Below are 12122 nucleotides of genomic sequence, written 5' to 3' on the forward strand. Positions count from 1 at the left end.
TGGAAAATAATGAAGCCGTTACAATATGCGTTATATGCCTTAAATCTTGAAGATTATTTATTATGTTGGCTTAATAGCGCATCCAAATGAGCTTGAAATAGCCATGAAAATTCTCGAATTCCAATGGTTTTTAACATTATCAACAAACTCCACAGGAACATGCTTTTGGTTAAGATTGATTTTGAGATTGTCTCCAACTTGGACAAACTCCATAAAAACTTGACTGTACTCAGGCCAATCTCTCCATTTATATTCCAAGCTAACGCTATCAGATGAACTTTGAATATTTCTAAGAACAACATTTTCAAAGCTAATCGATCCACCATCATTTTTCATCGTTGGCCCCATCCAAAAAACATGAAACTGTGGCTCTGCGATAAATTTGATCATATCTTGAATATTGGAACTGAAATAAATTTCAAGCATCAAACTTCCATATCTCTTCTCTCCTTGTACTTTAAACTCAACTTGCTTATTTGATCTAGCAGACTCTGATTCAGTTCCCAGGGCTTTCCCTCCAAATTTTAGTATCGCTTCCATTTCCCTCTCTTTGACAAAATCTATTAACCATTTAAGACTTAAATCATCATATTCCTTATTTATACTACTATAATTATCTACTGAAATTATATTTCCCGACTTATCTTTCATTTTTAACGTAAAAGTATTGATAATTGTAATCTTTCCAAGTCTTGTCATGATTTCTGAATCGATATCAAATAGCACAATTGCATATCCTTTTTCTGCAATAAACTTTTCGATACCTTCTCTCATCCAAGCTGTTACATTGGTTGTTTTATGAAGAAAATTCTCATTGTCTACTAATTTACTCTGTGCCATTCTTGGGAGGGGTTAAGATTTTAAAAAAGACACACGATGTAGTCAGTAGACCATTATCGTTATTAAAGGGAAGTCATTCACAGACAACCAATGCATTGTCAATAAATATTTATTATTGTTTTCATCGAGCAAGGTTAACAATTGTTAAGATTGAACATCAAAAAATTTCATATGTCTTATTTTTCGAATCATTTTTATCCCATAATGAATAAAAAGGATAGCAATAGTATTTAAAATCGCCACATTACCAATTAACTTACCCAAAAAACGCACACTAGCATTGTTAGAATTGCTATCCAAAAAATATCCTTTAAATTACGACATTAAAAGACAAATAGTGCTCCATTTTATTGAAAACGACCAATTTCCAAATGCTACCATGGCATTAGCATTCTTGTGCATAAAATTCAAAAAATTCCAAGATTTTGGGCTTCTTTTATGCATTACCTTTTTACAGAACAATTTCAGCTTCTATTTTAAGGATATGAGCTTTTTTGAAATTATCGAAGATTCTGAAGAGAAGAATTTCCTCAAAACCTTATGCGACAAGCTAGAGCAATATAAATTTATAGTTGATTATGAAAGATTTTTAAGTAGTAATCCAAACAATCAAAGGCCATGCCAGATAAATGAGAGCAATACATTTTCTACCGAGTACAAATACCACAACATTTACATCGATTTGATTCACAATATTAATCAAGGACAAATTGACAAAGCATTAACGCTGTCATTTGAAATTTTCAATGTATCCACGTACTTTGACTCAATTCAATTTATGATTGCTAATGAAAAGGTTGATCTTCTGTTTAACTTATCAATGAAAAATGTATTTTTTGTAAAATATTATAAAGAAGTTATTAAAAAAATCTCCAAAAGCCTTATAAATGTTCTGGAAGTTATTATTTTAACCAAATCTGAAGTATTTGCTGAAGGTTTCATAAACTTATTACAAAAATATACGGATAAGGACAAGTCAAAGTGTACAGAAAAGTATTCAAAGGATGATTTAGATATTTGGTAAGAACCTAAAATGTGTGCGAATGAACATACAACTCAGATCAACAGACAGCTTGACTAAAGATTACACAGTACTTATTTTGCAAGCCAAATTCTCTTTAGTAGAAATTGACTACCTCAGTCCTATTCATTCCAGTCAATATTTACTTCTTCTCCATTAATCAATACAACACCATGCCCACCAAAATAATCTCTCATTGCTTGCAACAAAGTGCCATTTCCTGCTTTCATATTCATCCCGTACAACCACGTAAGACAATTGTTGAAAAGTGGAGAGTAAACATTATTTTCCAGGCAAAACAAGCAAAGCTGCTTCAGAGATGGCAAGCATTCATCTAATATAGCTAAAAAACCATCGGAAATTTCAAAAATATCATTTTTGGATATTTCTCTCAAAACGTCTAAAAATTCACACCGTAAGATACAGCCATTTCTCCAAACATCGCAGATATCAGAAATGGTGTAATTCCAACCATGAACAAGTTTACTATTCATAAGAAGATTAGCACCTTGAATGTAGCAAAGCGCCTTTGCAAGATAGAAGGCCTTCTCAAAAACATCGATATCTACAACATCTCTGTTCTCAGTAGCAGTGCTGAATTTGCTTTGATCAATAATTTTATGGCATGACATATTTTTAACTTTGCTATTAAATTTTACTCGCTTATCTTTTGCATTTGATAAATATCTTGAAAACACAGCTTGTGCTATAAAACTCACATCAAAATCCGTTTCAACCCCAGCAACAACACACATTTTCCCGGTGCCCTTCTGTTCCGCTCTATCATTTATTTGATAAAGAACAATGCCTGAGTCATTACGCGTTCTTAAAATTTTTTCACAAATTTCCACTAAATAGCCGTTGCATCTGCCAACGTGGAGAGACTCAAATATCCTTAATGAAAATTCATGCGATGGAGAAATATTTAAAAGCTCCTGAAGTAGTTGCATCTCACAATACTCAATTCCATTGTGCACAATCTTAACAAAATGACCCGCACCATCATTGCCTAACCACTTGCAACATGGATTGGAATTGTGCTTGGCACTGATACTCTCCAATATGCTCCTAACTTGGCCATATGCGTCTTTTTTACATCCTATCATTAGAGATGGCCCATATCTGGCACCTTGCTCGCCGCCAGACATACCACAGCCGACAAAATTAAATTTATATTGGTGAAATCTTCGTATTGTGTCTTTATAATTGCTATTCCCACAGTCAATTACAATGTCGTTTTCATTTAATAGTTCACTAAGACGTCTCAAATATTCTTCTACAGGGCTACCAGCAGAGACTATTAGCAAAATTTTTCTTGGTGACCGTAATGATGAAACAAATGCATTAAGGTTGTCGAATCCCAGAATTTTAGAAGAAATTTTTTCAATTTCTGCAGTCTTAGATATTGTTCTGTTGAAAACATGCACTGTGTATCCACGATCCACAAGATTTAGAATGAGATTCTTGCCCATTATACCCAGCCCTATAACTCCAACATCTGACATAATGGGCAAGATTTATTTTTTTTTAAACACAAAAACTAGTATAACTTACTTTTAAAGAAAGTACTGAAAAAATAAAAAGAATTTAAAACTAGGTTTTTAATTAATACGCCAAATAATATTTTCTAACTAAAAACCGTCAAAGAGTCCGTCTTCAGATTGTAAGATAAAGTTTGAACACAGCTTTACAAACAAGCAGAACTCATTCAGCCCGAACTTCGATTGGCCTGCACTCCTATCATAAAATATTATTGGCACTTCTGCTATTTTCAGGCCCTTTTTCTCAGCTCTACTGATAGCTTCCATCTGTATGCTGAATCCGCTACAGTTCGACTCAGCAAGTAAGATCTTTAGCACAGAGGTACGATAGCATCTGAAGCTTCCAGTTAAATCTGATGTCTTTAATCCAATCACATACCTTGCTAGATTGTTTGAGAAACGAGATAAGAACCGTCTTACAAATGACCATCTGGACACCATTCCCGATTGGGCATATCTCGTTCCGGTGACAATATCGTATTTCTCAGGAGAATTTGCAAGCTTAAAAAATTGGGTAATGAAAAAAGGATCATGCTGAAGGTCTGCATCAAGAATAATAGTATACTCATACTTGCAGTATTTCAAGCCTTTCAAGTAAGATTTCCCCAGTCCAGATTTGCATCTCTCCTCAATCACCATAACATAAGATAGTCTTAAGTTCTTGACAATCCTAGGAGTCCCATCAGAACTGCCGCCATCCACGACGATAATTAAGAAGGGGACACCAAGGCCTTTCAGTGTCTTGATAAGCATTCCTAGCATTGGAATGATGTTTTCTGCCTCATTATAAGTTGATAGTATGACGTTAATCATTGGGGCAGTAAAAATCATTCCAATATAAATAAAAGCAATATTATTTTAGATAAAAATTTTTCACTATAAATTAGTTCAATAAATTACAGACAAAAATAAAAGCAATTAAATCAGACTTTGTATTTAAAACAGCACAGCACAAATATTAAAGTCTTAAATCAATAAAATTTATCGAACTTGGGGTTTTGTGGCCTTTCGTCTGGTATTATTTCAATCCATCGATACTATCTAGAAATACTAAGAGGTAGAACATTGTAGAATTTTCAATGACAAAACACCGACAATTCTAGTTTATACGCACAGTTTGCAGTCAATTGTTTCGTTATCCGATTCAATCATTACGTATTGATTTTTGTAATGATTTTCTAGAATTAATCAATGAAAGTACATGGAAAACTGATTAGTTAAATCATAGATTAAAAAATAACAGGCTAATAAAAACCTTCTTTTTATTAACATTTATAAATTAAGAAAACGATACTTTATTTAGGCTATTTATTTTTTTACACTATTGTAAAATATGATCCTCCACAAATGATTGTTTTAAATGTGGCTGAAAAACCATCAGTTGCTAATTCCATCAGCAAAATATTAAGCACAAGTTGCAATAAAACCAGGGGAATGCATAAATATTGTCCAAACATATACTTTCAAACCAAATTTAACTCAGAAAATTCACAGATGGTTTTTACCAGTGTGTTGGGTCATCTCTTTGAATTTTCCTTTGAAGACCAAGGAAAATGGAATGAAAGTAATCCGAAAGATCTTTTCAAAGAGGAAATTATTGGGAGAATCAATCCTGAACATAAGCTAGCTGCTGAAAATATAAAAAAGCTATCTGAAAGAGCTTCTCTTGTTGTTATTTGGACAGATTGTGATAGAGAAGGTGAGAACATTGCCAGACAAATAAAGACAATCATTGAAACACACAGGAAAGTGTGTATAAAAAGAGCAAGGTTTAGTGCTATTTCAAGAAACGAAATTGAATGTGCCTTGGAAAATTTGACAGAGATCAATTTTTTAGAGGCAGACGCGGTGGATGCGCGCATTGAACTAGATTTGAGAATAGGATCTGCATTCACACGAATTCAAACCATATCACATAACAATGGCAATGTTATTTCTTTTGGACCGTGCCAGATACCGACACTAAACTTTGTTGTCCAGAGACATATTCAAATTGAAAATTTTATATCTGAAAAATACTTTTCACTTCAAAATACAGTTTTAACAGATCAAAATAGTAAAAAACAAAACGATACCATTAAGAATGTGTTTGCATGGGAAAGAAAGCATTTGTTTGATAAAAACTGTATAATTTACTTCTACAATGTTCTAAGAAATTCAAAAGCAGTCATATCAGACAAAAAAGTTAGCAATAAAGAGAAGTACAGGCCATTGCCACTACGCACTGTGGAATTTCAAAAAATATGCTCATCATTTTACAAAATTGACAGCCACAGACTAATGAGCATTGCCGAAAAACTGTATAATAACGGTTATATTAGTTATCCTAGGACAGAAACGGATTCGTTTCCAAAAAGCTTTGGATTTAAAAACATTATAAACAAGCTGAAAAATGATCCGAGACTTGGAGAGTATGCTAGTAACTTTGCTTTTGTATATCCTCGATCGGGATCCAATAATGACCAGGCACATTCTCCAATTTATCCCTTGAAAGACGGATCCGATCTTCAGGGAGATGAAAGAAAGATATTTGAATTTATTTCAAGAAGATTCCTAGGATGCGTAAGTAAGAACGCAAAGGGAGTAGAAACAGAATATACAATGAATATATTTTTCAATGATGGGCTATCACAGCATGAGACGTTTAAGTGTAAAGGACTTAACATTGTCGAGAGAAACTATTTGGATGTGTACATCTATGATAAGTGGGAATCTAGCCAAGTAGGGGATTTTAGGATAAATGAAGTTGTTGAGAACAATGTAGAGATCATAGAAGGAAACACAACCAAACCTGAGCATTTGACAGAAAGTGATTTAATTTCCCTGATGGATAAGAATGGGATAGGAACAGACGCTACAATACACGAACATATCCATAAAATTCAGACACGAGGATATGTGAAGAAAGAAAAGTTCAAGTTTATCCCTCTGAAGTTAGGGCTTAATCTGATCAAAGCATACAATTCAATAGGATTGCCAATAAGTGAGCCAACACTCAGAAAGAATCTTGAAGAGAACCTTAAGAAAATATGTGAGGGAACTAAAAATAAGAATGAAATAGTCAAGAATGAGATTCAAGAGTATTTGAGAATATACGAGAAGTTAGAAGGGAGTTTGAACATTTATAAGGAAATAATGAGAGACAGCGAAGAGCCGAAGAAACCTGAAGGAGGTAGCATGGAAAAGGACTCAAAGAGAAAGAAGCTTAAATCCAATGAGAATATCGAGCATAAAAAATATCACTCAAGTAGTGTGAAGAAAAAAGCAAAGAGCAATGCCGATGAATACGCTGATGTAAAATTTGATCAGGGAGTAGAAAACACAACGAACATAACCAAGGGAAACAACAAAACAGGAATCAATAAAGAGGATTATTGTATATTAACTGAGACTGAACGGTCTAAGAAGCTGCCAAAAGGACAACAGGAACTTTGTGATTGTGGAAAGGAAGCAAAGCTTCTTGAAGCAAAAAAAGGCGAAAATACTGGGAGGATGTTCTTGACATGCCACTTTTTTCCCAAGAAGTGCAGTTATTTTTGCTGGGAGGATAGCCCCAGGCATGAGCCTGCCAAAGGCAGTGCAACTGAGCGCATAATCAATTGTTTTTGTGGGTACGAAGCACAAAAGAAAATTGCTAATACTGAAAGCAATCGAGGCAGGGAGTTTTACTGCTGTAAGAAAAACTATAAAAAATGTAAATTCTTCCAATGGGTTGATGAGTAAAAACAGCGTATTTTACAAACACAATAAAATACCTTATTTATATATTAAAGAATGAATAAGCACAAGACAAGGCATATCATTAAGTTTATTGAAATACCCTTCTCTTCTGTCAGGACTGCATTAATATTAACCTTGAAGTAGACCACAGTAATATCCTTTTGATCAATACCGTTACTGGCTTTCTGTTTTAATGATAACCTTAATGCTGAGTATAAAGTCAGTAATAAAGAAATACTCCAGTATTAAATCCACCTAGTCCTTTCAATGTCTTTAACGGTGTGTCAATTTACATTCCTCCTTAACATTCCTGAATAGACAAATAAGATATTAATTTTAATTTCTCTCCTTTTGAGACGGTTAACCAGTTCAAACCATATAAAACAATTCAAATTAAGGAGCACATGGGACAGGAAACCATAAACGACATTCCAACAGTAGATTCAAAAGATGTGTCGAAGATGGATGGGGACTCGCAAAGTGGGGAGAAACAGCCGTACGTTGTCTATTTGGATGAGTCAAAAGTAAAGAAGGTAGAAGAAATGAAACTGCGTCAAAGAAGAGAAAAACAGGTATTGTACTTTTCAGCAATCACACTGTCAGTTTGCTTAATTGTCTTTGGATGCACTTATTACAACGATTCAAAATAAAAACTGTAAAGGTAAAAGCATGTCTGTTCATTTTTAAGTAAATCATCTTTTGCTAAAATAACTGGGCTTTGTAACAAAAGCTATTTTAACTATTTTTGATTTAAGTTGCATGAATGGTTCAATGCTTGTAGATTGTTTGTATTTAAAATAATTAGTACTTACAAACAATCTACAAGCATTGAACCATTCATGCAGCTTAAATACCTGTTTTGTTTATGCACCCATGGATGAGCTTGAGAAGAGAATCATTGAGAAGTATGGAACAGAAAAAATTTCACCAGAAGAAATAGATAGGATTCTCAACGATGCTGCAAGAGAAGGCCTTATTGAAAGAAAAGACATTAGACCTCAGCCGCCCATGGATGCTTCAAGCCTGATCGATCATATCTCGTATCTTCGACGTCTATTTTTAATAAATGACGGATTTCATTTGAATTCGGATGAGGATCCGTACGAAAGCCTGTGCTGCAGCGGTGAAAAGACCGACAATTCACAGATCTTAAACAATGTATTGAAAGCCTATTTTGAATATGAAAAGATGTGTGCCACAAAGAAAAAACCCACACGCAAAGCGCCTGCAATATTAGCAGTAATGAGTATATTTTTATTTTTGTTTTTCTCATACACACCAAAACCATATTAAATTCTATATGAAACCTGCTTTATCGTACCTTTATAAATACCCGGACAATAAGTAAAGTACTATTTAGTTTTCACATTCTCTTCTGTTTTTTAGCTGCGAACGAATTTTTTGGGAGATTTTCCAATCGCACTTGTCCATTTTGTTTATGGTGCATCCAATCATCTTCAAAAATGCAACTACCTTGTCTTGTGTTAATAAAAATCGGGGTATCTGTTCAAGATTAATTTCAAAGCCCGACACAATAAGTAGAACAACATAGAACACAATAACATATTTGTCTCTAAGAAGTGCTGGGAGTTTGCCCTTTATAAGATCATCCTTGATGGACGAGTAGAAGAATCGATACTTTCTTAGTAGCCTCTCTCCTATGGTCCTTTCAGAAAGCATCTTAAAGATACAGTCCAAGATTAGCATGTTCCTCTTTTGATCAGGAGTATAAATTGACCTGACAAAGTCCGATAGATCGTTGATATCAACGCGCATGGCTTCAAAACGATCGATCACATCCTTATCAAACATTAAGTCTACAGAATAAGCATCTTTTGGTGACTCAGCTTCTCTGTCAAACGGTGGAATGAGCTGATTTTCAATATTAAAAGTAATAGACTCGTTTGGAAGATAACTGACAAGGCTCCTCTTTGCAACCCTTTCTTTACTCTTATCATCTCCAAAGTCCGTTATTAAATTATTATATAAATGCGTAGCATCGTCTTTCTGCATTGCTTCTTTTTCGAAAATTGTCTCAACTGTAAAGTACTTTGCTGGAATGAGCTCATCTCTTGAAAATGCGCCAAAAGTGTTGTGCTTTGTACAGAAAAACTGAACAGGAGAATTTCTCTCAATGGAAAAGAAGGCTAAATTGTCCACTTGACTTTCTATAACGTCAAGATTATTGCTTTTGGAAACTTTAAACGGTGCTTTTTGATTGTAATTAGAAAGAATAAACATGGGCATGCAAAGAAATGCCCAACAAGACAAGAATACAAAATAGCACAGACAGAAACAAGCTGGAACACAAAACATCAAAGACGTAGAGTTAATCTTATAAAATCCAACGTGCAAGTCGGACAAATCGCTTTTGAAATAATAATTTTAAGTACGTACGTTTCAATTAAAATGTTGCTGTGAGTCGAAAGAGTCAAGCTTTTTTGGATTGACTTTAGCACAGGTTGTTAAAAAACAAAAAGTGACTCTGGCCAAGCAGGGTTAAAACTTTTTTGAACTGATGAAAAGTGAATACGTGATTGACCAGAAATATTCAATAGGCATATTTAAATTGATGCAGGCTAGTTAAATGACCTTTTTTGAAGCGTAACACACAAAAGCATATTAAATAGCCATTTTCTGTCTACTTGCAAAACTTCTTAAAATTTTTATTTCCAAAATCTGCCCTATCCAATGGCAAAAAGAACAAACCACACAAACAGAAACCAGAACAGAAAAGACCACAAGCATGGTATTAAAAAGCCAAAAAGACATGCATTGATTGACACGCCAGGAGTAAATATTGCTAGGCTTAGAAATGCATACTTCAGTAAACTCGGACAGTTAAAAAAAGCTGAATAAATCTAATGCAGTGATATTTTCGGTTACCAACACTTAGTGTCTTAGATTGTTAATATACTCTTTTTTGTATCTGCAACATCGTGTTTATAGCATAGTCGTTTATGTGCCACAGATAAAATCAAGTGCATTTGTCTGTGTGACTGAAATATTAAATTAAAACTGCCACACTACCGACACATTTGCCTTTTCTTAAGACTGATTCTACCCCCCATGCCTTTGATCATCGAGTCCTACGATTGCCCATACACGAAGATTGCATCCCTGTTATTTCCCGAACAAGAGTTCACATACATAGACAAGCCAGTGTCTGAGCCAGCATCAGAACTATTCTGCTACACACGGGCCGAAGATAATCCAGACAAAATCAAGTACTATTTCAACAGAATATACTTTATTGAGAAGGAAAGGATTGTTTGCATCAACAAGGCGTCTCAGAGAATAAAGTTTTATGACATCAACACAGGCAAGTTGATTACTTTTGAACAAAGAACAGAAGATGCGGATGGTGTCAGTAAAATCAAAACTGTCGATAAAACAGATTTTCTTCCACAGCTTCATGCACAAAACGGCGAAATTGTAATATTTCCTGATCAGGAAGAAGATGAAGAATAAAACCCAATGAATAAGAGAAAATAGTCTTTGGAAACAGTTGTTTTCCAAATTTAACGTCCGCATTAAGCAAATCAATCGATTACTCTATCCTTTTATTTTGGTTTTACTTTAAAAATTTTTACCAAAAATTTACCCCAACATGCAAAATCTTGGTCTTCCCGTGTATGCTCCAGAAACATACAAGAAAGATAGAGTTTTTAGACAGTCCAATGGGTATTTTATGTATGTTAAGTGCCACGACTGTGAGGAGCAAACCATTTGCTATTCCCACAGCCAGGCTGATATAAAATGCAAGGGCTGTTCCGGACTGATTCTCAAATCCACAGGAGGAATGGCAAAGCTTGTCAATAAAGCTAGATCAAAAATAGCCGAAAATATTTATTAAATATCAATTCATTCAATCAGCTTTTCATGTTAAAGGTAAAATAGACTTTATGGCTTGAAATACCCGTTTAATTACATAAATGGTATTACAAAATCTCAGACAAGAAATAACTAGATGGATTTCTGTTAGGTGACCAAAATAGTTTATTAATCATCATCCCAGTGTGGATTTGTCTTTGGTTTTACATCGAGTTGATCAACCTTTGCAACTAAATAATCATCAATCTCCATAATAGTGGCTAGAAACTCAAAAGCATACTTCAGACATCTTATTTTGTCTTCAAGAATCGTACTGTCAAACTTCATGTCCTTGATAGCCTTTGATATGCTAAATGTAACTGCATTCTCAGAACCTATAATCTTTGCTGCAACGTCAAAAAAGTCAGGTTTTGAAAAGCTCAGAACTTTGTCGTTGCCGTGCATTTGCAAGTTTTCTAAAAGCAAAAGTATTTTCCTCTCCGTTTCGTCACAGACTTCCCTAATTGAGCTTTTGAGAACTATTGTAGTCACCTGGCCAGGAGCCACAATCTTAGTAAACGCATGCTCAGCATCATGCACAACCTCAACTCTGTTTATAAAGCCTTTCAGCGGTATAGGCCCAAGAGTGTTGTAAATGGCCCCACCAACAAGGTCACACAGCCTTTTCAAATCATATTTATTGAATATTTTTAAAACCAACAAATTTCTAGAATCTGCAAAATCAATAAAAAGATCGTTTACAGTTCCGTTAACAATTAAGACATTTACGTTGAGGGAATCAATCAACTTTTTGGCCATTTCAGCCTCTTCTTTGCTGAAATTTAAAAGCTCTGCAGAATTGTGCATCAAAACTGTACCTTTCAGCTCAGTTCTAGTAATATCAAAAGGACAGTTGAAGATTCCAATAGAAGTGTTAACGGCAGATTTAATACATCCTTCAGGTAACCTGTTAATGAGCATCCCCTCCGATCTATATGAATCATCCAGGGTGCCACTTTGAACCTTACATATTCTTATCTTTTCTGGATCAAAGCTCTGGGTATACTCAATAGCCTCAATGAGAAGATTCGATACTGTCTCATTACCAATAACCCTACAAATATACCTTTTAATATCACTCTGAAGACTACTGTCTAGCCTTAGATTTACCATATCTTGGGCCAAGC

General features: G+C 34.5%; 11 protein-coding genes across 11 annotated transcripts; 6 read left to right on the forward strand and 5 right to left on the reverse strand.

Annotated features, from left to right (window-relative positions):
- Positions 1 to 60: 60 nt before the first annotated feature.
- On the reverse strand, positions 61 to 840 carry VICG_01699 (uncharacterized protein; the record flags this gene model as incomplete). The annotated part of the gene is made up of 1 exon (XM_007605082.1): positions 61 to 840. One exon carries the CDS (start codon positions 838 to 840, stop codon positions 61 to 63), a length of 780 nt encoding a protein of 259 aa, XP_007605144.1.
- A 379-nt stretch (positions 841 to 1219) lies between these two features.
- On the forward strand, positions 1220 to 1864 carry VICG_01700 (uncharacterized protein; the record flags this gene model as incomplete). Its single annotated transcript, XM_007605083.1, has 1 exon — positions 1220 to 1864. The coding sequence occupies one exon, from the start codon at positions 1220 to 1222 to the stop codon at positions 1862 to 1864; it is 645 nt and encodes a 214-aa protein (XP_007605145.1).
- A 119-nt stretch (positions 1865 to 1983) lies between these two features.
- On the reverse strand, positions 1984 to 3366 carry VICG_01701 (6-phosphogluconate dehydrogenase, decarboxylating; the record flags this gene model as incomplete). Its single annotated transcript, XM_007605084.1, has 1 exon — positions 1984 to 3366. One exon carries the CDS (start codon positions 3364 to 3366, stop codon positions 1984 to 1986), a length of 1383 nt encoding a protein of 460 aa, XP_007605146.1.
- A 126-nt stretch (positions 3367 to 3492) lies between these two features.
- On the reverse strand, positions 3493 to 4215 carry VICG_01702 (uncharacterized protein; the record flags this gene model as incomplete). The annotated part of the gene is made up of 1 exon (XM_007605085.1): positions 3493 to 4215. The coding sequence occupies one exon, from the start codon at positions 4213 to 4215 to the stop codon at positions 3493 to 3495; it is 723 nt and encodes a 240-aa protein (XP_007605147.1).
- A 534-nt stretch (positions 4216 to 4749) lies between these two features.
- On the forward strand, positions 4750 to 7125 carry VICG_01703 (uncharacterized protein; the record flags this gene model as incomplete). Its single annotated transcript, XM_007605086.1, has 1 exon — positions 4750 to 7125. The coding sequence occupies one exon, from the start codon at positions 4750 to 4752 to the stop codon at positions 7123 to 7125; it is 2376 nt and encodes a 791-aa protein (XP_007605148.1).
- Positions 7126 to 7995: 870 nt separating this feature from the next.
- On the forward strand, positions 7996 to 8415 carry VICG_01704 (uncharacterized protein; the record flags this gene model as incomplete). Its single annotated transcript, XM_007605087.1, has 1 exon — positions 7996 to 8415. One exon carries the CDS (start codon positions 7996 to 7998, stop codon positions 8413 to 8415), a length of 420 nt encoding a protein of 139 aa, XP_007605149.1.
- Positions 8416 to 8478: 63 nt separating this feature from the next.
- Positions 8479 to 9363, reverse strand: VICG_01705 (uncharacterized protein; the record flags this gene model as incomplete). The annotated part of the gene is made up of 1 exon (XM_007605088.1): positions 8479 to 9363. One exon carries the CDS (start codon positions 9361 to 9363, stop codon positions 8479 to 8481), a length of 885 nt encoding a protein of 294 aa, XP_007605150.1.
- Positions 9364 to 9813: 450 nt separating this feature from the next.
- VICG_01706 (uncharacterized protein) lies at positions 9814 to 9981 on the forward strand (the record flags this gene model as incomplete). The annotated part of the gene is made up of 1 exon (XM_007605089.1): positions 9814 to 9981. The coding sequence occupies one exon, from the start codon at positions 9814 to 9816 to the stop codon at positions 9979 to 9981; it is 168 nt and encodes a 55-aa protein (XP_007605151.1).
- Positions 9982 to 10191: 210 nt separating this feature from the next.
- On the forward strand, positions 10192 to 10593 carry VICG_01707 (uncharacterized protein; the record flags this gene model as incomplete). The annotated part of the gene is made up of 1 exon (XM_007605090.1): positions 10192 to 10593. The coding sequence occupies one exon, from the start codon at positions 10192 to 10194 to the stop codon at positions 10591 to 10593; it is 402 nt and encodes a 133-aa protein (XP_007605152.1).
- Positions 10594 to 10732: 139 nt separating this feature from the next.
- VICG_01708 (uncharacterized protein) lies at positions 10733 to 10978 on the forward strand (the record flags this gene model as incomplete). Its single annotated transcript, XM_007605091.1, has 1 exon — positions 10733 to 10978. One exon carries the CDS (start codon positions 10733 to 10735, stop codon positions 10976 to 10978), a length of 246 nt encoding a protein of 81 aa, XP_007605153.1.
- Positions 10979 to 11124: 146 nt separating this feature from the next.
- Positions 11125 to 12108, reverse strand: VICG_01709 (uncharacterized protein; the record flags this gene model as incomplete). The annotated part of the gene is made up of 1 exon (XM_007605092.1): positions 11125 to 12108. The coding sequence occupies one exon, from the start codon at positions 12106 to 12108 to the stop codon at positions 11125 to 11127; it is 984 nt and encodes a 327-aa protein (XP_007605154.1).
- Positions 12109 to 12122: the final 14 nt, after the last annotated feature.

Source organism: Vittaforma corneae, assembly GCF_000231115.1.
Source record: "Vittaforma corneae ATCC 50505 unplaced genomic scaffold supercont1.18, whole genome shotgun sequence".
Classification (NCBI taxonomy): domain Eukaryota; kingdom Fungi; phylum Microsporidia; family Nosematidae; genus Vittaforma; species Vittaforma corneae.